This window comes from Oncorhynchus mykiss, chromosome 19 (assembly GCF_057628025.1).
Source record: "Oncorhynchus mykiss isolate SJ-2025 chromosome 19, ASM5762802v1, whole genome shotgun sequence".
NCBI lineage: Eukaryota > Metazoa > Chordata > Actinopteri > Salmoniformes > Salmonidae > Oncorhynchus > Oncorhynchus mykiss.
Genome location: NC_143040.1, coordinates 47750986 through 47772997, shown reverse-complemented (window position 1 = coordinate 47772997; position 22012 = coordinate 47750986). Strand labels below are relative to the sequence as shown.

The following is a 22012-nucleotide window of genomic DNA, read 5'->3' as shown; positions in this document are numbered from 1 at the left end:
TCCAATCGCTGATTACTTATTTTGTACAACACCCTTAATTTTGACATCACCACAAACGACTTTAATGATGGCATCGGAGGAATTCAGTTTGAGTCGTCAGGCAAACATGCTACCCTCCTTGCCTCTGCAGTGCTGAGCCGCACCGAGCTAACGAAGGGAACTGAAGGGCAGCCACTGTCAATAATGCAGTGGAGATACAAGGGATTCAGCGCTTTGGTGGGGGAGAATGATGACTTGACAGTTTCTGTAGTTAGATATCCTTTTTTTGAGCTACGAGGCAGATCTCTAGGGTTTGTAGGGAAGATCCAATACATGTTTATTACTTTAGTCAGGTGGCATATCTTGTAATCATGACAGTGGATGTGGATTTTGTCATTAGTGCTCATTTGAATGTTTGTTCTAGCCAAAAAGTATAGTTTGTCTGGGAAGGCATTATTTGTGTTTTGTTTACGTTAACCACCAGTTGTCGGGACCACCAGGGTCGGATTAAAGTAATCCTTTATCCAATCACTGACATTAATTTATCAATTAACTGTGAGGGAGCAAAGGAAACCCAGTGGAAACTGAGGACCTCAAGGGCAAGAGTTAGTCACCCCATGCTGTAGCTCATTAACTGGCTGAGTTAAAGGCTAGCTGGTAGTTCTGGGAGATAACATCTGTCTCGAAGATTCAGGCAAAATGACGTCACCACAGTTAAACCCAGTAATTTGACTCATATACATCTCATTTTAACCTTATCAGCTCATCAGTGACCTCAGCTGCTGACAAGAGACTTGGCGTGTGATCTAAGTCACGGAACCAATGTGACCATTGACCGGAATCAAAACTGTGTTGACAGCGAGACACGCCCATCACAAAGAGGACAGTGTTAAGTCTCTGATCTAGCCGTTACCTCTGAAAGCTAACATCTGGCACTAACATCTGTCTTCAGGTTTCGGGCTAGGTTACATCATGGCGGAAGCTAACGACAACCAGGCAATCAATCCCATTAGCTACATTTGAGTTGTTGTGATTGAGCTCAATGTCTAGATTAAAAGGCAGCTTGTGTGGTTCATATCTTTGTGAAGACGCTGCAGTGTTTTGTACACATCTATGTTGCTTGTTAGGTTAATTAGGGCTAAGAGGGAGTCGAGCATGTGGCTAACCTGGTGTGGTGCTGGAGTGGAAGGTCTTAGATGTGTGATTTGATTAAGTATTGGTTTATGGCTACATAAACGGGATGGCAGGTAGCCTAGTGGTTAGAGTGTTGGGCCAGTAACCGTAAAGGTTGCTAGATCAAATCCCTGAGCTGGCAAGGTAAAAATCTGTAGTTCTGCCCCTGAACAAGGCAGTTAACCCGCTGTTCCAGGCCATCATTGTAAATAAGAATGTGTTCTTAATTGACTTGCCTTGTTAAATCAAAAATCATATTGTCTGTGCCCATTATAAATCTGAGGGGTTATTTTTGGTGCATAGAAATAGTGACTTTAGTATAATTTGGTGAAAACCCACTGGGCACAGACGTCATTTCAATTTCTAGTTTTGATTTACATTTGGTTGAGTTGTCAACCAACATTATTTCAATGTGAAATCAAACAAAAATGTCACCATGTTATTGGATTTAGGTTAAAAGTTGGGTGAATACACAATTCTCCAATCAGTTTTCCACGTTGATTTAACTTCATCACATTACATGTTTTATTTTTTATTGCGTGGATACAACGTTGATTCAATCAGATTTGCCCAGTGGGAACGCAAATGTATCACCATTTCGTTGTTTTGGTTGACGCCAAAGGATTTGGTTTTGTGTACCAGGTGGCTGAACAGCATGCTCCTTATTGGCATGAACATGTGTGCCAATAAATACATGAATATCATGGTAACATTTAGGGCTGGATTTAAACCTGCCGTAGCAATGTTTATGCAACCGCTTTGTTTACACATTGAAATCGAATTCACCCCATGAATTGACTGAATTGAAATTCAATACACACCCCAACTGTCTATAGGCCAACACTCAACTCACCTTCAGCCTCTTCCTTAGTCCTTTGAAGGGCATATTTAAAGGTAGACTCAGCAACATGACATCATCATACGCAGCAGGACATATTGCCATGGCTCTTGCCAGTGTGGGCATGCACACATACTAGTAGTTTGGCCGATTTGGATTCTGTTGTTGTTGACGTCTGTAAGCAGGAAGTAGCCCCGCTATGTGTATGATGACGTCTTATTGCTTAGTGTACCTTAAACAAATCCTTTTAATTGACATTTCAAGCTAGTCTACTGTAGAAAGCCACATTAATATATTAAAATATCATTATTAGCTTGGTTTGAGTTGAGCTGTCAGCCTGTTGGGTGAGCAGCAGTGGCCTGGATGCTGGCTGGCACGGGCCTGCGGAGAGATTCATTAGCAATAGCCATGCCTCTCAGGAGGATCAGGTGAGTCACCCTGCTGGCGCTGGCAGCTCCTGTCTGCCCCAACCATACGCTGCTCTCCCCAGGAGGACTACCAGGAAAACCTGCTCCGCTCGTCTCTCATCTCCAGTCCCCATCTCATCTCTTTAAAGGTAAATGATGCCCAGTGTATCCAGTTACCCAGTGGTACTGTACTGTAGTGTACGTTCCTTGTTGGTACCATTATAGTTACAGGAATTGATGATGTTTCAGTTCTACCCATGTCCCTGACCACTGCTGCAATACTTTTGTTTGTTAACAATAAACAATATATCTTTGGTATGGCTCTGTCATTTCCTAAGGCACTTTATACTTAAATATCCTATGCCATGATTGTAATTTTCTTTGACGCGTAGTCATGCAACGCTAGGATATTATGAACCATGACTACGTAATTGTTATGATACTCAGTCGAGCATTACTAATTGACTAACATCCTGAACCATGGCCATGTCTTAAGCACAGCCCTGTCGTTCTACATTACACTAACAGACAGTGCCTACGCCCCATAAGCATGTCATTCATGTGGCTATCTGTCAGTGTCAGTGTCTCCCCTGCTCTGATGTCTATCTCTGATGTCTGGGCCCATTGTGAGTGAGTGCCCGTCTGTGTATAATCTGAATACTACTCTGTCGTTCAGTCTTCCTCTCGTCTTCTCTCCCTGCCTCCCTCGCGAGAGCACGCCGAAATAACTAGCATGTCATTGTGACAACTTTTGACTTTCATCTGCTTCGCTCCTCACACACAATTCTCCCAGTTTCACGTTGAGCAGGGAGACGTCTTCACACTCGAATGCTGCAGAATTATTATTCCCCGCAGACCACACAATTATTCAGCCAGTGTGCTTCTGCCTGCTGCCTACAGTGAGCCGGCTATATTTAGGCTGCCTGGAATGACCTCACCACTTACTGTAGTGTACATGTCTGCTGCCACGCTACCTTCACATTTTAATGTATCCATCAATACGCATATGGCCAGTCTGAATGGTCACTGCACACGCTAACAAACAGTAGGCCTATTAGTTATGCTCAATGAAGATTGATTGAATATGGCAACATGTTTTTAATTCAACTTTTAATCAAATCTAGCATAACATTCATTGCTGTAATTACTAATTTTTAGGCAGCACTGCCACCTCTACTCCCGGTGCTTCAGCATGTGAAGGAAAAGAGTGTCTGTGTGATTAACATTTTATGAAGTATAGCAGTCATAACAAAAAGCTTTAATTGCAGTAAAATGTTAGATTATTTAACAGAACAACATCTTTCTAGCTAGCACCCTTTTACAGTTGGTTGTATTTTTAAAGCAAGACAATAGAGTTGAGGATGTTTTTACCTTCTTCTTCCCCTGGAAAACAATATCAATCGTTACTGAGTGGAATATCCTGGATAAATTGAATTACAATCTTATAACCACTATACTAGTATAACTGCAGACATTTTCAGAGCATCACTTCTCCAATATCAGTCATCCCAGTAGATAAGGTTCCTCTCACATGAACAAACCAATACTAATGCTGCAGTCAGTCACACCCGTAACATCTATCACGTAACATGACGCTTATTACCATCACGGATGCAAAGCCCACCTCTTTTCCTAATCGGCATTGATCTGATGGGGAGGGGATGTTACACACTGGGGTAATAGATTGGGAGTGGGCATAGTGCTCCGAGCTCCCTGCTGTAAAGTAGGGTAAACCCTTACTGACACCCCTACGATATGGAGGAGCTGATGCTCTATTTTTACCCCATCTCTGCAGCTGCTTTATAATTCATCCAGACCACCCTAATGCATCTGGTGGGTTTGAGATATGGTCGACAGCCAAAGAATATTTAGCTGCAGAAATGTTTGATGAAATGCTGAATATTCATGCCCAGGGCTTTTCAGTTCTCAACATCGTTGCGGCTGAAATTGACAGATATTGGTCTCACTGGACACTCGCTATCACTCAGTGAGGAGAATGGCTATGGGCCAGTGAGATTCATTTTTACAAGGCAGGGCTCTTGGATTGGACGAAGACCAGGACTAATGCACAGATGACCACCACTGGACTTTTAGAATGCCCTTTACATGGATGGTTGTATTGCTACATTCCAAATCCATCCCTAGCCCCTTGGGACTACATCTGGATCTGAAAGGATTGGATTGGTATACTAAACAGTATTGTTATAGATCAGCCTTGACTTCTGGTAGGCAATATTGAAGATAACTATCCAATGCTTTCAGATCAACGTACTGTAGGTGTATAGGTATGGGCATTGGGATGGATTTCAAATGTAGCATGTACTACTATGCTTTTTATGTTTTGGCGATGGTTTCGTCACCCAAAACAAACGAGTGGCAGCTTGAGTGAGTTTTAGGTGCTCATCGATGCATGATATTTTGCAGCAGGAGAAGCTGGAGAATAAATGGGGAAACTGCAGAGGATCCCTGGAAATGTCTCAAACAGCTAGAGGGCTCAGGTTGGGTTAGGTGAATGCATTGCTGGCTATGACTCACATCCTGGCAGTCTTAGTGTGTGTGTGTGTGTGTGTGTGTGTGTGTGTGTGTGTGTGTGTGTGTGTGTGTGTGTGTGCGCGCGTCTCCTCGCCTCTCATTTTACACGGATTATGCAGTGGAAAAGGGACACACACTTTACAGTAATGGTTCCCTGTTCACAATGATAAACCAATGTGAAAACATGTTAGATGCACTTATTCTCTGAACATCTTATGTAATTTATGCAACATCTTTTTGAGTGAGGACCCATTACACCTTTTTGTTTGTCTGAATTTGCGGAGTTTATGTACCAGCCAAGCTTGAGAGAGCGCAATGATTTTCATTAGCTATGAACAGTGACTCCTCCACACTATGCTTTAAGTTTAATCCTTTACTCAGCATAGGCGGTTTACATTAAAATCAATTTTAAAACAACATCCTATTCTTATCGTATGTGGTTTCTGAGCAGAGAGAACACAACAACAGATGTAACTCTGACCCTTTCCCTTCCAAGGACCAGCCAACCCCTCGGCAAGCAGCCTGTATTAACATGGCTGCATGTGGCCACAACCTTGACCCTTTTCTGTCAGAGACCGAATTAACGCAATGAGTACATAAGCACAGCAATCTCACTGTTTCTGAACATTTTGGGTTGAATCAATACTAAAAGAATGAAAGCAGTGTAGCACAAATTCAATCCAAAATAGTCAAATTGAAGTGTGCTCCTTCAAATGAGACCTCAAAGCGAATAAGTCACGGATTTTAAAGTCCACCGATTGCCTGGATTTTTTGTGTTCATTCTTAATTAATCATAGTGCTAATTAAGATGGAACATGGAGCATTTCAAAGAGGGAGGGCACAGTCATGACTTAAGCAGTATGAAGGCAATTATGGGTGAGAAACGGAGAGTTCAATTTCCAGTGAAACCAAGGAGGGATTTGTGCAATAGAATGCTGAGTATGTACCGTGTGTGTTTCCTGAGTCATTATGTGCGAGAAGGATGCGTTTTTCTCTCCATTATTAGGTCAACCTTTTTCACTGTGCACCTGAAAGTGTTTATATAACATGTTATGGAATGTAACACACACCCCAAAAAAATGACATTTTAAGTAGGTCTTATATTTTCTCTTGTTTCTCTGTACTCCTTGTATATGATATACAGTATGTGTGTTCACACAGATTTTATACTGTATGCTATGCACTTGTAAGGGCATACATCATGGTACGGGTTTGTGAGACATTAGTCCAATGGGATGTGGGGGTATATTTCAAATTTCTGTGCTAGATACAAGAAAATTATAGAATGTCTACCTTCCCCCACCCCTCTACTTCTCTCTCTCTCTACATTCCTACTCCCCCCTCTCTCTCGTTATTGCTCCCGCCCCCCTCTCAGGATCACCACTACGGCAGCTTGCATGATGGATTTGCGTAGATACCCTCTGGACGAGCAGAACTGCACCCTGGAGATCGAGAGCTGTGAGTCCCAGTGTGTGTGTGTGACATCACTGTAGAGACTTATCTCAGCTTCACTTGTGCTGTTTATCAATACTGGGCATGTTTACGAAAGCTTGTCCCTACACACAGATCTGAGGTCTATGTGACTCTATGGGTGCTATTGAATAAACCCTAAGGGACAGTTTCCAGACCCAGATTGAGGCTATTCATGTAGTAAAACACAATTTTAATGGAGATTTCCTATTGAGCATGCTTTTTAGTCCAGGAATAGGCATAATCTAGGTTACTGAAACTGGCCCAAGCTACATTTTACAATTACTTTCTGTTTCACTTAATCTACACATCTCATGATGACTTTCTCTCAGTCCATTCATTTTCACACATTATTCTGTTACACAGGTCTATGTGCCTCAGGTAAGGGATTAATCTATTCCAAACCGTAGCAAAATATCTCTCCCATCGAGAACATAATGTACATTAAGCAGGAAAAAAACTACAGCACTTTACGCCAACTAATGCAAACTGGTCGTTTCTTGTTAAATCAAACTTGGCCAGAGTGCCATTTAAATAATAGATGGTACCTGCATGCATAGTTAAATCAATCTGCACAGACGTGGACGCTTGGCTTTGGGTATTATGACAAGGTTCTGGAAATCACTATAAGATCTTGTGGAGCTGCTAGATTAATGAATTGACCAGGTTGATATATTTAATACTTTTTTGCAACACTACTCAAACCCTCTATCTATCATGTCATCTGTCTTAATTATGACATACAATTACCTAGCGTAATAATAATTTTTAAGCAACAATAAAGACTACGGTTTACTACTCTTCGATGCACCAATGCTGCTAGCACTGATGTGGCCAGGCTTTAAAGTTATTATCTTCATTTAAATTGTTCTAATTTATTTCATTTTATACCCTAATGGGAAATATCGGGTCCAACCGTTGCACTTTGCAGTTTCTAGCTGTGGGTAATCTGGTCCAGTTTCTAGCAGTGGACAATCTGGTCCAGTTTCTAGCTGTGGACAATCTGGTCCAGTTTCTAGCTGTGGGTAATCTGGTCCAGTTTCTAGCAGTGGACAATCTGGTCCAGTTTCTAGCAGTGGACAATCTGGTCCAGTTTCTAGCAGTGGACAATCTGGTCCAGTTTCTGTAGACAATATGGTCCAGTTTCTAGCAGTGAACAATCTGGTCCAGTTTCTAGCAGTGGACAATCTGGTCCAGTTTCTAGCTGTGGACAATCTGGTCCATTTTCTAGCTGTGGGTAATCTGGTCCATTTTCTAGCTGTGGGTAATCTAGTCCAGTTTCTAGCAGTGGACAATCTGGTCCAGTTTCTAGCTGTGGACAATCTGGTCCAGTTTCTAGCAGTGAACAATCTGGTCCAGTTTCTAGCAGTGGACAATCTGGTCCAGTTTCTAGCAGTGGACAATCTGGTCCAGTTTCCAGCTGTGGACAATCTGGTCAATTTTCTAGCTGTGGGTAATCTGGTCCATTTTCTATGTGTGGGTAATCTGGTCCAGTTTCTAGCAGTGGACAATCTGGTCCAGTTTCTAGCAGTGGACAATCTGGTCCAGTTTCTAGCTGTGGACAATCTGCTCCAGTTTCTAGCTGTGGACAATCTGGTCCAATTTCTAGCTGTGGACAATCTGGTCCAGTTTCTAGCTGTGGACAATCTGGTCCAGTTTCTAGCTGTGGACAATCTGGTCCAGTTTCTAGCTGTGGACAATCTGCTCCAGTTTCTAGCTGTGGACAATCTGCTCCAGTTTCTAGCAGTGGACAATCTGCTCCAGTTTCTAGCTGTGGACAATCTGCTCCAGTTTCTAGCAGTGGACAATCTGGTCCAGTTTCTAGCTGTGGACAATCTGCTCCAGTTTCTAGCTGTGGACAATCTGCTCCAGTTTCTAGCTGTGGACAATCTGCTCCAGTTTCTAGCTGTGGACAATCTGCTCCAGTTTCTAGCTGTGGACAATCTGCTCCAGTTTCTAGCTGTGGACAATCTGCTCCAGTTTCTAGCTGTGGACAATCTGCTCCAGTTTCTAGCTGTGGACAATGTGCTCCAGTTTCTAGCTGTGGACAATCTGCTCCAGTTTCTAGCTGTGGACAATCTGGTCCAGTTTCTAGCTGTGGACACTGATACATGGGAAAACATCCAGTTCTGCTGTTTTATTCTTCGCAGTCTCATTTAAAAAAACTATCTCCATAATGGTCTACACATTTCTTTACATGTCATTCTCCTATACCCTTATGGCTTCAGGGGTGATCTGATAACCCAAGACCCTCTCACACATACATTAAATGGGGAATGGGAAATAAAGACAAAACCACTGAGTACAGACAGTAAGGAGAAGCAGCTAATTCCCTGAAATCCTGTGGTTCCCTTTAGATAAGCGGAGGAGTCTGAGGGGAGAAAAAGCCAACGCAGTCCAATTAAGTTTGCCTAATTACTGAAAGGCCAATAACTGACTGTTTCATTCCTGTTCCATCTAATACCAGGCAAAGAGAAGTGTTAGAAAAAGACTTGACCCAGCGCTTCAGACAAGTACACTCTCAATGACACTGCAGCTTTCTGCCTGTCTGTCTATGTTGAATGGCGTTCCATTCTGTCAGATTCTCAGGTGGGTACACCACCCGTGACATACGGTAGGTAGCCTTCTGTCTGTCCATTTTAGATGATGTAACAGTCTCTCCCTCTCACAGATGGGTACACCACTGATGACATCGAGTTCTACTGGAAAGGTGATAATTCAGTGACTGGGGTGGAGAACATCGAACTTCCCCAATTCTCTATTATAGACTACCACATCCAATCCACAAAAGCAGTGTTTGCTACAGGTAACAATCTGATTACTAACCCTTACCCTAGTCTATTATTAATTAAAGTTTCTGATGTTCCACTTAAGAGTGTCTAACATTAGAGAATGTGGCAGAATGTAACTGCCACATAAGCACCGGGTAGAAGTTCTCTCAGGCACAAAGATAGGATAATCTTACCCCTAAATGCTAAACTGACCTTAGTTCAGCGTCTAGGGGGAAACTTTATCCTACTCCGACGTGAAAACTGTGTTTGGTCTCCCAGGCTCCTACCCGAGGCTCTCTCTGAGTTTTAAGCTGAAGAGGAACATTGGCTACTTCATCCTACAGACCTACATGCCCTCCACCCTGATCACCATCCTATCCTGGGTCTCCTTCTGGATCAACTATGACGCGTCTGCGGCCAGAGTCGCTTTAGGTCGGTGTCTTTGGGTTATTCTATGGGTTGTCCATGTGGGGGGCTTTAGGTCGGTGTCCTTGGGTTATTCTATGGGTTGTCCATGTGGGGGGCTGTAGGTCGGTGTCCTTGGGTTATTCTATGGGTTGTCCATGTGGGGGGCTGTAGGTCGGTGTCTTTGGGTTATTCTATGGGTTGTCCATGTGGGGGGCTTTAGGTCGGTGTCTTTGGGTTATTCTATGGGTTGTCCATGTGGGGGGCTGTAGGTCGGTGTCTTTGGGTTATTCTATGGGTTGTCCATGTGGGGGGCTGTAGGTCGGTGTCTTTGGGTTATTCTATGGGTTGTCCATGTGGGGGTTGTTTAGGTCGTTGTCTTTGGGTTATTCTATGGGTTGTCCATGTGGGGGTTGTTTAGGTCGTTGTCTTTGGGTTATTCTATGGGTTGTCCATGTGGGGGTTGTTTAGGTCGTTGTCTTTGGGTTATTCTATGAGTTGTCCATGTGGGGGGTTTAGGTTGGTGTCTTTGGGTTATTCTATGAGTTGTCCATGTTGGGGGTTTAGGTCTTTGTCTTAGGGTTATTCTATGGGCTGTCCGGGGGGGGGGGGGGGAGGCAGAAGGCGCCCCTATACACAGCAGAGCATAGAATGTCTCTCCACGCAGTACCCAAGGCAGTGTATACTTGCACACTGCTCCCTATGGGCATATAGCACACATCCCTCTCGTTAGAGTGTACCTTTGCACATAGCCACTTAGGTAGCGTAGAGTGTATACTTACACACACACAGCCCCCTTAGGCAGAGTGTACACTAACACACTACCCCCTAGGCAGAACTTCTACTTACACACTGCCCCCTAGGCGGTATGCATCACAGTCTGAAGATGTATCACAGTCTGAATGACACACACAGCCCCAAAGGTACAGTATTCATCCTCTAAAACACAGTGATTATTTTACCCCATCCACCGACCCATGGGAATATGAGTTTCCTTACACCCAAAACATGGAGGTCAGAGATTAATCCTGAAATTCTCACAGTCATCCCTGAGTGTGCACACAAACACACACACCCCTCAGCAGAGTGTGTCCTTGTGGCCTCACATTCATGGTTGTCCTACCCCTGAGGCAGTTTGTACCCTTACAAAAAACACCCCTGACTAGCTACTGACTCATTGGTGTGCATCAGGGATATGACCTGAGTTTAAGGTGAGAGCTGAAATGTACAAAAAGCAAACTCATCAGACCTTCTCTGGAACAAGCAGAGAACTAGAGAATCAGTAAACAACATTTTGGGAGGCATTATGAGGGAGCGTTACTGTAGCTAGTGAAGAAACAGTTGCTAACTAACTAACTGTAAAAGTGTAAATATTTAACGCCACAGTTATTAAGCTAGCTAGAGCGACTACTGCTCCTGTACTCTTTGGCTAAATACCATAACGCTGCTTCCGGTCCTTGTTCCTGGTACAAAAATTGTGGCTCCAGTTGTGTTCAATTTTTTTCTGATTTGGACGTATCCACTAATACAGGCTACTGGGTTTAAAGAAAACACATACGGCATATACAGATACTGCATGTGCTTTGAATGGTCAAATGCCTGAAATGTGGTCACATTTTCCAAGTATTTCACACTCTTCGGTCACCTTTAATGCCTGCTGTTTATAATGTGCAGTCTGGCAGGCTTACTGTTATCAAGATGATGGCACGCTTGGGGGTGTGCTTTACAAGGGTTTCTTTATTTTAACAATTTTCTATATTGTAGAATAATAGTGAAGACATCAAAACTATGAAATAACACATATGGAATCATGTAGTAACCAAACAAGTGTTAAACATATCAAAATATATTTTATATTTGAGATTCTTCAAAGTAGCCACACTGTCTTGATTACAGCTTTGAAAGAAAAACCCTTGAATGAGTAGGTGTGTCCAAACTTTTGTCTGGTACTGTACGTGCAAAAATGTAGAATCTTGTCTACGAACTAAAGTGCTGTGAAAAAGTATTTCAAATTTTCTCTACTTTTGCATATTTTTGAAACTGAATGTTATTAGATCTTCAACCAAAACCTAATATTAGATAAAGGGAACCTGAGTGAACAAATAACACAACAAATACATACTTATTTAATTTTTATCATAAACAAACGTTATGCAACACCTAATGCCCCTATGTGAAAAAGTAATTCCCCCCTTACACTCAATAACTGGCTTTGTCACCTTTAGCTGCAATGACTACAACCAAACACTTCCTGTAGTTGTTGATCAGTCTCTCACATCGCTGTGGAGGAAGTTTGTCCCACTCTTCCATGTGTAACTATTTTAACTCAGTGGGTTTTCAAGCATGAACCAAAACTATCACACTATCGCCACCATGCTTGACCGTTGGTATATGGTTCTTACTGTGTAATGCAGTGTTTGGTTTTTGCCAGGCATAATGGGACCCATGTTGTCCAAAAAGTTATATTTTTTACTCATCTGTCCATATAAACTTTTTCCAAGAGTCTTGATGATAATTCAGGTGCTTCCAGGTGCTTTTTGGCTATCTTCAGTCAACTTTTTGGGCGAGATGGGTCTCGTTATATCTGGCAAAAACCAAACACTGCATTCCACAGTAAGAACCTCATATCAACGGTCAAGCATGGTGGTGGGGGTAGTGTGATAGTTTGGGATGCTTTGCTGCCTCAGGACCTGGATGACTTGCCTTAATAGAAGGAACCATGAATTCTGCTCTGTATCAGAGAATTATACAGGAGAATGTCAGGCCATCTGTCTGTGAGCTGAAACTGAAGCGTAGCTGGGTCATGCAGCAAGACAATGATCCAAAACACACAGAAGTCTACATGAAAATGGTTAAAAAGCTACAAAACAAAGTTTTGGAATGGCTTGTTCAAAGTCCAGACCTAATCCCAATTAAGATGCTTGAAGCCAGCAGTTCATGCATAAAAACCCACAAATGTCGCTGAGTTAAAGCAGTTTTGCATGCAAGAGTGGGCCAAAATTCCTCTGCAGCGATGTGAGAGACTGGTCAACAACTACAGGAAGCATTTGGTTGCAGTCATTGCAGCTAAAGGTGGCACAACCAGTTATTGTTAGGGGACAGTTACTTTTTCACACAAGGGAATTGGGTGTTGCATAACTTTGTTAATTACATAAGTATACATTATTTATTTTTTTTGTAAACTCAGGTTCCCTTTATCTAATGTTAGGTTTTGGTTGGAGATCTCATAACATTCAGAATCAAAAATATGCAAAAGTAGAGAAAATCAGAAAGGGGGCAAATACTTTTTCACAGCGCTGTATCTAATGTGGAACTGATTATGCATGGCTGAGTATTATAGGAGCGTGTCTCTTCCTTTATGAGTCTCAGTCATAAGTGAGTAATATACTGTACATCATTTTATACAGTTCATACATGTAGCCTACATTGGTGTACAAAGTTTTGTATACTAAAGTCTTACAAACCTAAGTCTTATATACTGATAATGACATGAAACTCATGTTATTTTTATGTAACAATTTTGTGTAGACCATTGTACAACAAAAAAATCCCACGCGAAGTGTGATCTTGAATCTTGTGATCCCAGTACAATTATCTAATGCAGGGCACTATTTTGCATCCATCTGTTTGTATGAAGTGAGCAGTTGACTGATATGAGGTGAAGTGTATGAGGGATTGGAATGCCTGTGTACTGAGCCATGTTGAGTTAGGTCAGCTTGTTCTTGTCAACTCAGGCTCTCAAGAGTCTCTGTGTCACAGTGAATGTAACGTTGTGGCTGAGTGACAACTTCACACCAAGGCACTATCTACCTGTGTATTGCTCTTCTGAGGACTGTCGCACTAGAATAGAATATCACACTGCTCTGATGTTCTGGATCTATGCTTGTCCAGTGTTTTCACCTGGACCTCAGAGGTGTCATGCATGTGACGGGCACTGATGGCCACAGTCATCTGACATTTTCACAGGTAAATTTAACAAGGTATGTATCAGGTCAACGTAGGTAACATAATGGTATGAACCACCTTCAGATCCAAACAGTTCATCATTTCCCCCTTATTCCCACAATTTGGTTTAATACAGAGCCAATAATATGAGTGGTTTATTAGCATTCTGAACTTGTACCCCATCCAGAAGTCAATGCATTTAAAATGCAGCTTTGGACTGGGTTGCGTTATTGGGGTGAAGGGATCTTCAAGTCATGCAGGGGGCATTTCCACATCCTTTCCCCAAGTACATTCGGAAAGTATTCCGGCCCCTTTACTTTTTCCACATTTTGTTACATTACAGCCTTATTCAAAAATGGATACACATCTTTTTTTCATCATCAATATACACCCAATAACCCATAATGACAAAGCAAAAACAGGTTATTCGACAGATACCTTATTTACATACATATTCAGACCCTTTGCTATGATACTTGAAATTGAGCTCAGGTGCATTCTCTTTCCATTGATTATCCTTGAGATGTTTCTACAACTTGATTGGAGTCCACCTGTGGTAAATTCAATTGATTGGACATGATTTAGAAAGGCACACATCTGTCTATATAAGGTCCCACAGTTGACAGTGCATGTCTGAGCAAAAACCCAGCCAAGTGGCCTCCATCATTCATAAATGGAAGAAGTTTGGAAACACCGAGACTCTTCCAAGAGCTGACCGCCCGGCCAAACTGAGCAATAGGGGGAGAATGGCCTTGGTCAGGGAGGTGACCAAGAACCCAATGGTCACTCTGACAGAGCTCCAGAGTTCCTCTGTGGAAATGGGTGAACCTTCCAGAAGGTCAACCATCTCTGCAGCACTCCGCCAATCAGGCATTTATGGTAGAGTGGTCAGACGGAAGCCACTCCTCAGTAAAAAGGCACATGACAGCCCGCTTGGAGTTTGCCAAAAAGCACCTCGACTCTCAGACCATGAGAAACAAGGTTCTCTGGTCTAATGAAACCAAGATTGTACTCTTTGGCCTGAATGCCAAGTGTCACGTCTGGAGGAAACCTGGCACCATCCCAACGGTGAAGCATGGTGGTGGCAGCATCATGCTGTGGGGATGTTTTTCAGCTGCAGGGACTGGGAGACTAGTCAGGAATGAAGGAAAGGTGAACGGAGCAAAGTACAGAGAGATCCTTGATAAAAACCTGCTCCAGAGTGTTCAGGACCTTAGACTGGGGTGAAGGTTCACCTTCCAACAGGACAATGACCCTAAGCACATAGCCAAGACAACGCAGGCGTGGCTTCGGGACAAGTCTCTGAATGTCCTTGAGTAGTCCAGCCAGAGCTCGCACTTGAACCCGATCAAACATTTCTAGAGAGACCTGAAAATGGCTGTGCAGCAATTCAACCTGACAGAGCTTGAGAAGATCTGCCATTCTTAAATCTGTCGTTCTGCTCCTGAACAAGGCAGTTAACCCACGGTTCCCGGTAGGCCATCATTGTAAATAAGAATTTGTCCTTAACTGACTTGCCTAGTTAAAAAGGTTACATTTTATTTTAATATTTTTAAAATCGCAGAGAAGAATGGGAAAAACTCCCCAAATACAGGTGTTCCAAGCTTGTAGCATCATATCCAAGAAGAGTCGAAGCTGTAATCGCTGCTAAAGGGGCTTCAAAGTACTGAGTAAAGGGCCTGTCTGATATATGTGATATTTCCGTTTTTTTTTTTTTTTATAAATTTGCAAAAAAATATTTTTGCTTTGTCATTATGGGGTATTGTGTGTAGATGGATGAGGGAAAAAACTATTGAATCCATTTTAGAATAAGGCTGTAATGTAACAAAATGTGGGAAAAGTCAAGGGGTCTGAATACTTTCCGAATGCACTGTATATGGTGGTACTCAGAAGTCTCCCATTACTTAGGGCATGTGTCTTGAAAGACAAAAGCCTCCACACCCTGTATAGGAGTTGAAGTGCCCTCATCTGAACCCTAAACTAACCCTGACCCTGAGCCTTTCCTTCATTTCCCTTCCTCCACCAGGTATAACCACTGTGCTGACCATGACCACCATCAACACCCACTTGAGAGAGACTTTACCCAAAATCCCCTATGTCAAGGCTATAGACATCTACCTGATGGGCTGCTTCGTGTTTGTCTTCCTGGCCCTGCTGGAGTACGCGTTTGTTAACTACATCTTCTTCGGTCGGGGGCCTCACTTACAGAAAAAGGTGGCGGAGAAAGCAGCTAAAACCAATAATGAAAACAAGAGCCGTCTGGAGAGTAACAAAGTGCAGGTAGGGATTGGGAGTAATCTCGCGTCTCTGGCATATTAAAATCGACGAAAGAGATTAGAATTGGCATTATGAGCTTAAACGTTTTCCAAACTTCAAATGCTCAATGCTCATGGTCTGTTGTGTTCTGTAATATATTGTGACCTCTCTTCCTGTTCCCATCTCCCTCCCCAGGTGGACGCCCATGGCAACATCCTCCTGACCAATCTGGAGATCCGTAACGAGATGGGTGGGATGGGTGGCATGGCCGGGATGACCGGGGCCGAGATGATAGGGGCTCTCAACGACCCGCGGGCCACCATGTTCTCCTACGACAGCGCCAGCATACAGTACCGCAAGCCCATGGCCAGCCGAGACCTGTATGGTCGACCGGCCCTCGACCGGCCTGTCGGCCACAAGAAGAGTCGTTTGAGGAGGAGGGCGTCGCAGCTCAAAGTCAAGATCCCAGACCTGACGGATGTCAACGCCATAGACAAGTGGTCCCGCGTCATCTTCCCCATCGCCTTCACCTTCTTCAACCTGGTCTACTGGATGTACTACGTCCACTAAGGGACATGGCTATTCTCACTAGAGGTTTGTTTAGCTAGCTAGGTTCTTGTACAGCGAGGGTAAAAGAGAGGGGCGTTAAATTCAGCTCCATTTATATGACTTCTGTTTGAGGAATGCGATGCGAAGCGGATGTCTTTTCAATGTAAATACATTTTAATATATTATATAAATATATATATATATATAAAAAATATAAATTTTATTTAATAAATTCTCTCACCTTTTTGCTGTATTCATCCGTAAAAAATAGAAATAGTGAAAATTAGTACAGAATTAAAGACTCGGTGAAGCCTGCATTTGTAAGTCTGAACTTTGTGCCAAAAATAGACTTTGGTGACTTCATTGTTACTCTTAGGCTGCAACTGAATTTTATTTATTGGAAATCCTGTTCTCAACTTATTTCCTCTCATCCTCTGCATGCGGACTGTAACACAACTTTTATTTGCTTATAAAGAGAAAAAAAGCCCAGTGCAAAAACTGTGGGTAATAACAAAGACAATTTTCTCTTGGTTAAACCCTATCTTGTGATTGAAGTAAATCCTTGCTTATTTAAACTTCATCCTGTGGTTTAGGAAGTCCTTGTTTGGTTGAACTCCATCTCTGTGAATAAGGTAGTCCTCATTTGGTTTAACAACATGCTATGACTAAGTTCATCCTCAATGAAGTATTAACTCTCCATACCATGATTAAGGCAGTTCTCATTGTGTTGAGTCCCCACCTTGTGACTAAGGCGGTATTCAGCGAGTTGAAGAACATGCTACCTTGCATGTTCTTAATGTGTGACATGATTTTGTTGGTTTATGCTAGGTGCATGTGCACTTACCAGCTTTTTGCACTGTAAAACAAAGCCTGTTTTCTTTCATTTGTATAAAAAGCTTAGCAAAGCCTCCATAGTTGAGCCTACCTGTATTATAATCATTCTACTGTGTGCTTTTGAACAACAAGCATTACATTTAGCGTAAGTACAGGACAGAAGTGAATTGGAAATAGACTAATCTCAAAAAACGAAATTTGTATCTATTCTCACAGCGTCTGTGAGCATGTAAAATGTAATTTTCTTTAAAAGAAATCAGGTAAAGAATGACTTATGATGTCACCACGCTTTCGAAACCACATCAAAACACGCAAGCCCTGATAATACATGCTGTAGATGGTTGAGCCAAGTGCAGCCAAGACAACATCTTTTCAAATACACAGTACTGTATAGCATATTTGCACAAAGTATAGTATACTAAAGTGCAGCTCAGCTATTCAAAAAGTTATTTGTTAAATGGCAAACACTTGAAGTAGATTTACTAATGTTAACATTAGCATTATACTAAATTACACTCAAACACCTTGACCCCTGTGAAAACTGTTCCAGCATTTAAAAAAAACTGGCATAGAATAGCAATAGGTCTTCTACACCTATAAGATTTGGCATGGACATCTATTGACCTCATTGCTTTAGTGCATAAAAAAAACAGGAGCGATGGTCTAGAGTTATTTGGATTTCTTGACTCCTCTGTTATACTACTCAAGACTGATGAATAATTGTATGAACCTGAACAATTCCCTGTTATTCCTACTTGTTTCATTGCTGGTTTCATTGTGATTGTAGAAAAAGCTGTGCTAGAATGTCTACTATATTAGTTCAACAAAACAAATAGGATAAGTAGCTATAGCCTAGTTGTAAAGGTGTAATTTTGTAGCATTAAAGGGCAGCAATTAGTGCCATAATAGGTGCATTTAGTAAGCTTATATAAGTAGGTTGTGTGGTTTAAATTAAATTAGCGTAGGTTGGACTCATTACATAATTTGTAACCTCACAATTTGGATGATGGGGAAAAAAGCTAAACTGGCAACGCAGCATTCTATGTGATCCTAACTTTGATTTACACACTGATAACATCCTGCAGTGTTCTCTGTTTGGCTGGCCACGCCACATCAAAATCTGGCTAGTCCATTTCTACAGTCCTCAGATGATTACATTTTTCTCACATTTGGAACTAAAATATTTTAAAAATTCTGAATAAACAATGGTAGCGTTTCCCTCTACAAATATATCAGAGTACTTTTCCATGGCTAAAATGGTTTTGCCCATGACTATTGCTTTGCTTAGCTATCAAAATGGCCAATGACTACTTTGATGTAACTACTTTATTATTATAATAACGGGTGGATTCCAAGTAGACATCTGAACTGCTTGTGTTATCAGGGCTTACCAAAAAAAGGCTAAACCAGATAGGCTTCTACAGGACACAATAAGTAGCAGTGTGCTCTCTCCTCATGGCTGAATATTGTGCCTTTAACAAGAATCTCAATATTTTCACAGGGTTTAACTTAACTTATAACTAGTGTGTAGAATTTAAAACGAATAAACTTGTACTTTTTTTTTTTTTTAAGAGAAGATTAAGAAATGAAACTGCGGTCAACAACACAGACTGACTTTTATGACGCTCTAAATACATACTCAAAAGTAGGTAGTAGTCAGACATTCCAGCATTTATGATGACAATCTGTGAATTCAATGCAGAAAATGTCCTGCAAGTTTGGTTTCGTTGCTGTTACTGTCGTTGTTTTCAGGCGGAATGGAATTCTATGGACTGGTGAAAAATAAAATTGTCTTTCCACTCAGCAGACTCTCACATACAGAAACAGATGGGACACATGTTTTCTTTGGACGGCCATAGTGAAATGGAAGCCTTAACAACTGGCTTCCCTCAAGCTTCCAAGGGATAATGAAATGTACTGAACTCTATTGTGTGAAATTACTGTACAATTTTCTCTCGTGCTCTATATGTGCTCTCATGTATAAAGGAGTGTATGTGTGTGTGAGAGAGAGAGTGTGTTTGAGTGTCCTGGCGTGTTTGTCAGCAAGCATGTGTGTTTTTCTGCTTGGTAACATGTGTACAAGCAAGCATGTGCGACCGGGAATGTGTGTGTGTGTGTGGGTGTTTGTGTGTGCGTGTAAGAGAGAACACAATCATACAAATCCTTTGTTTGAGATGGTAAGAAATTCAAATAAAATAACTGACATCTCACCAACCCAATAAAAGCTTCACTCTCATTTAACAATACTAACTCAAAGTGTCTTAGTTTGTCTCCAATATAGTGCTGTTTGCGAAAACATGATGCGTGGGAAAATTAACTTGAACTTAATAGTATACACCATTCTGTACTAGCATCTTTACAAGTCAATCTACATTCTCCTCGAGATCTAAGGTCAAAGATAAATCTCAAGCGACTAAGCAAAGATAAATGCCATTAGACCAGTTAGTAGGGCCATGCGCTGTAGTGCCACTCTCATTAATAATCAGACAGGCTGCCATCTACTGTAGGGGCATGGCTATGTCACCATGTGATAACGGTCCACAGCTAGAGGGAATCCGTGTAGATGAGTTATGGAGCTTCATTTGGATGTAATTGCCTTTGTTCCACACAGTGGGCAGTGTGTGTGCAAGCGAGTGAAACCATGTGACAATTGTGGGGTCTTCAAATTAAGCCTTCGGACATATAGGCTATGTAACACTCATTACAATGACCTAAGTATTATTGCATTGAAAAAATATGTTTTAGTTTGTTTTTATGGCCTGTGTAACATTAGTGAAGTTCAGTTTACATGGTTACCATGACCCTTTTAGGACAGCCTCATGAGGACAATGACGAGCAGGATAAGCTGAGACATGATCAAATCATAAGCAACATTTGGCAGGGCGTTAGGACACTTGCATCTTCTCTTAAACAAGCTTTAGGGCATTATGCTTCTGGTTGTGTCTGTCTGTGTGTGTGTCTGTGTGTGTGTGTGTGTCTGTGTGTATTACAGAATGAGACAGGAGTTCCCCTAAAGGCACCAAAAAGTCCAACTTTGGGGACTTTCTATAAAAAATATTGATAATTTGAAGAGACGTGCACCGACAGAAAGATCCATCAGTCTCTCCCGAGAAAGCATCAGAGTGAGCAAAACAGCGCCCCTCTGTCTCAATATGTGTAGCCAATGTATCTGATGCTGTCTGGCCAAAAGGAGTATGGCATGTCTTTTTGGTCAGGCAGCATCAGATACATTCAGCCACTTGCGAATTGAAGGAAAATTATTAAAAATACAGAAATTATTTAATAGGTTTGTTTTATTGTTAACATTTTGTGGGAAGCATGGCTTCCATGAATACACACCACTGTGTAGGCCTAATGACAAGTGCCGAATGTAGTGTTTGTAACAGATGTCTCTTTCCATTCATCAAATGGCGGGTGCATAGGGCACTGTTTGGATGCTGGAATTAATGGACGAACGTGCGCAGGTAGCCTACTTTTTAAGGGATTTTTTGACAATCAGATGAAAACGTCATGCCACATTAAAATGTAACACATTTTTACAGTTAAATGACATCTTTACTATTAGGCCCATAACATGCTGACCACACCGCTCGCCTTGTGAGCGTTGCAAAATAAAATGTACACGTTATTCAATAATTTCATCCAAACTGTTTGCGAACGTCTGCGCTGCAAGTGCTCTGGCTCTCCCATCTCCTAATTCGTTTTTAAGAGCATATACCCACATGGGTGAATGAGCTCCACACTCCAGTCCAGTTGATTGCGGTAAAGCACCTTGAAGTTGGATTCCAAACACCATATAAAATACACAGAAGACTGAACGAGGAGAGATTACTAGAAACTAACTAGGTTTCCCCTTTTATCTGTGGATTAATTGTTGGAGTATAGAACACGCAATTTTGTGACTCAATTTGTCCAAATTCTACAAAGATCCAGCAACAAAAATAACCTTTCAGCTACAATAACAACCCAATGTTTATATCCCAGGACAAATTACCTTGCAACAGCAAGCTAGCTAGTTAAATTCCCATGAATATTTCATATGTGTTTTGACCTGTCCCCAAATAAATGTTTGATATTTCAACCTGCGTGTCCTGATCTGTCTGGTGGGGATAGACAAACTCAACATGCAGGCGCGGAGCCGGTTCGGTCATTATGTAAAACATTTTCGTGCAACCAATAGAATGCGACGGTATCATTTGCACTCTGTGTGTATTTGTTCACGGAAGATGCACCTCTGTGGTCTCACTGCCTCTAAATATCTAGCCAATCTTGCAAGGCCAGGTTACTTCTATTAAAAAAAAGACTACAGTAACTGCAAATCCTGTCTGTATATGGCAAACTAGAACACGCACTGGGTTCTCATGCAACGTGGTCTTTCTTTTTTATATCTCATCAAAACATTAATGCATTATAGCATTGCCATATTGTGGTCCAGATGTGATGAATTTAGGAAAACAGGGAAAGTTAGGCCCTCAAAGACTCACTACCCCCCACTGCTGTTTTCATGCATAACATCATAGGCATGCTGACTAGTACACAGGCATACGCAAAGGAAGATTTTGCACAGTGTGATCTGTATTAAATATTCAATAGACAGATGAAAAGGGCCTTTTCAACCTTCATGGAAGGGGTATTATTTGGTCTGATATATAACGTTAGTGCAACCCTCGTGGAAGGGGTATTATTTTGTCTGATATATAACATTGCCTCTGGAGATGGATGACCTTGCCAATATTTTAACCTAGCCAATCAACAGAGATCAGGAAGGACAAGAGACAAAGAGATGAAGACATTTCAGAGTATGGAGACAGCCTAGAGCTCTAAAATGCATTCCATTGAAGAAAAGGTCAAAT

General features: G+C 41.8%; 1 protein-coding gene across 1 annotated transcript in view; it reads left to right on the top strand.

Moving 5' to 3' along the window:
• LOC110497787 (gamma-aminobutyric acid receptor subunit beta-1) overlaps positions 1-19409 on the top strand; it is a 53507-nt gene extending 34098 nt beyond the window's left edge. Inside the window, exons 5-9 of the mRNA XM_021574150.3 lie at positions 6305-6387; positions 9071-9205; positions 9450-9602; positions 15547-15800; positions 15972-19409. Coding sequence (XP_021429825.1) covers positions 6305-6387; positions 9071-9205; positions 9450-9602; positions 15547-15800; positions 15972-16346 — 1000 coding nt within the window. The 3' untranslated portion in view covers positions 16347-19409. The remainder of the gene's footprint in view (positions 1-6304; positions 6388-9070; positions 9206-9449; positions 9603-15546; positions 15801-15971) is intronic.
• Positions 19410-22012: the final 2603 nt, after the last annotated feature.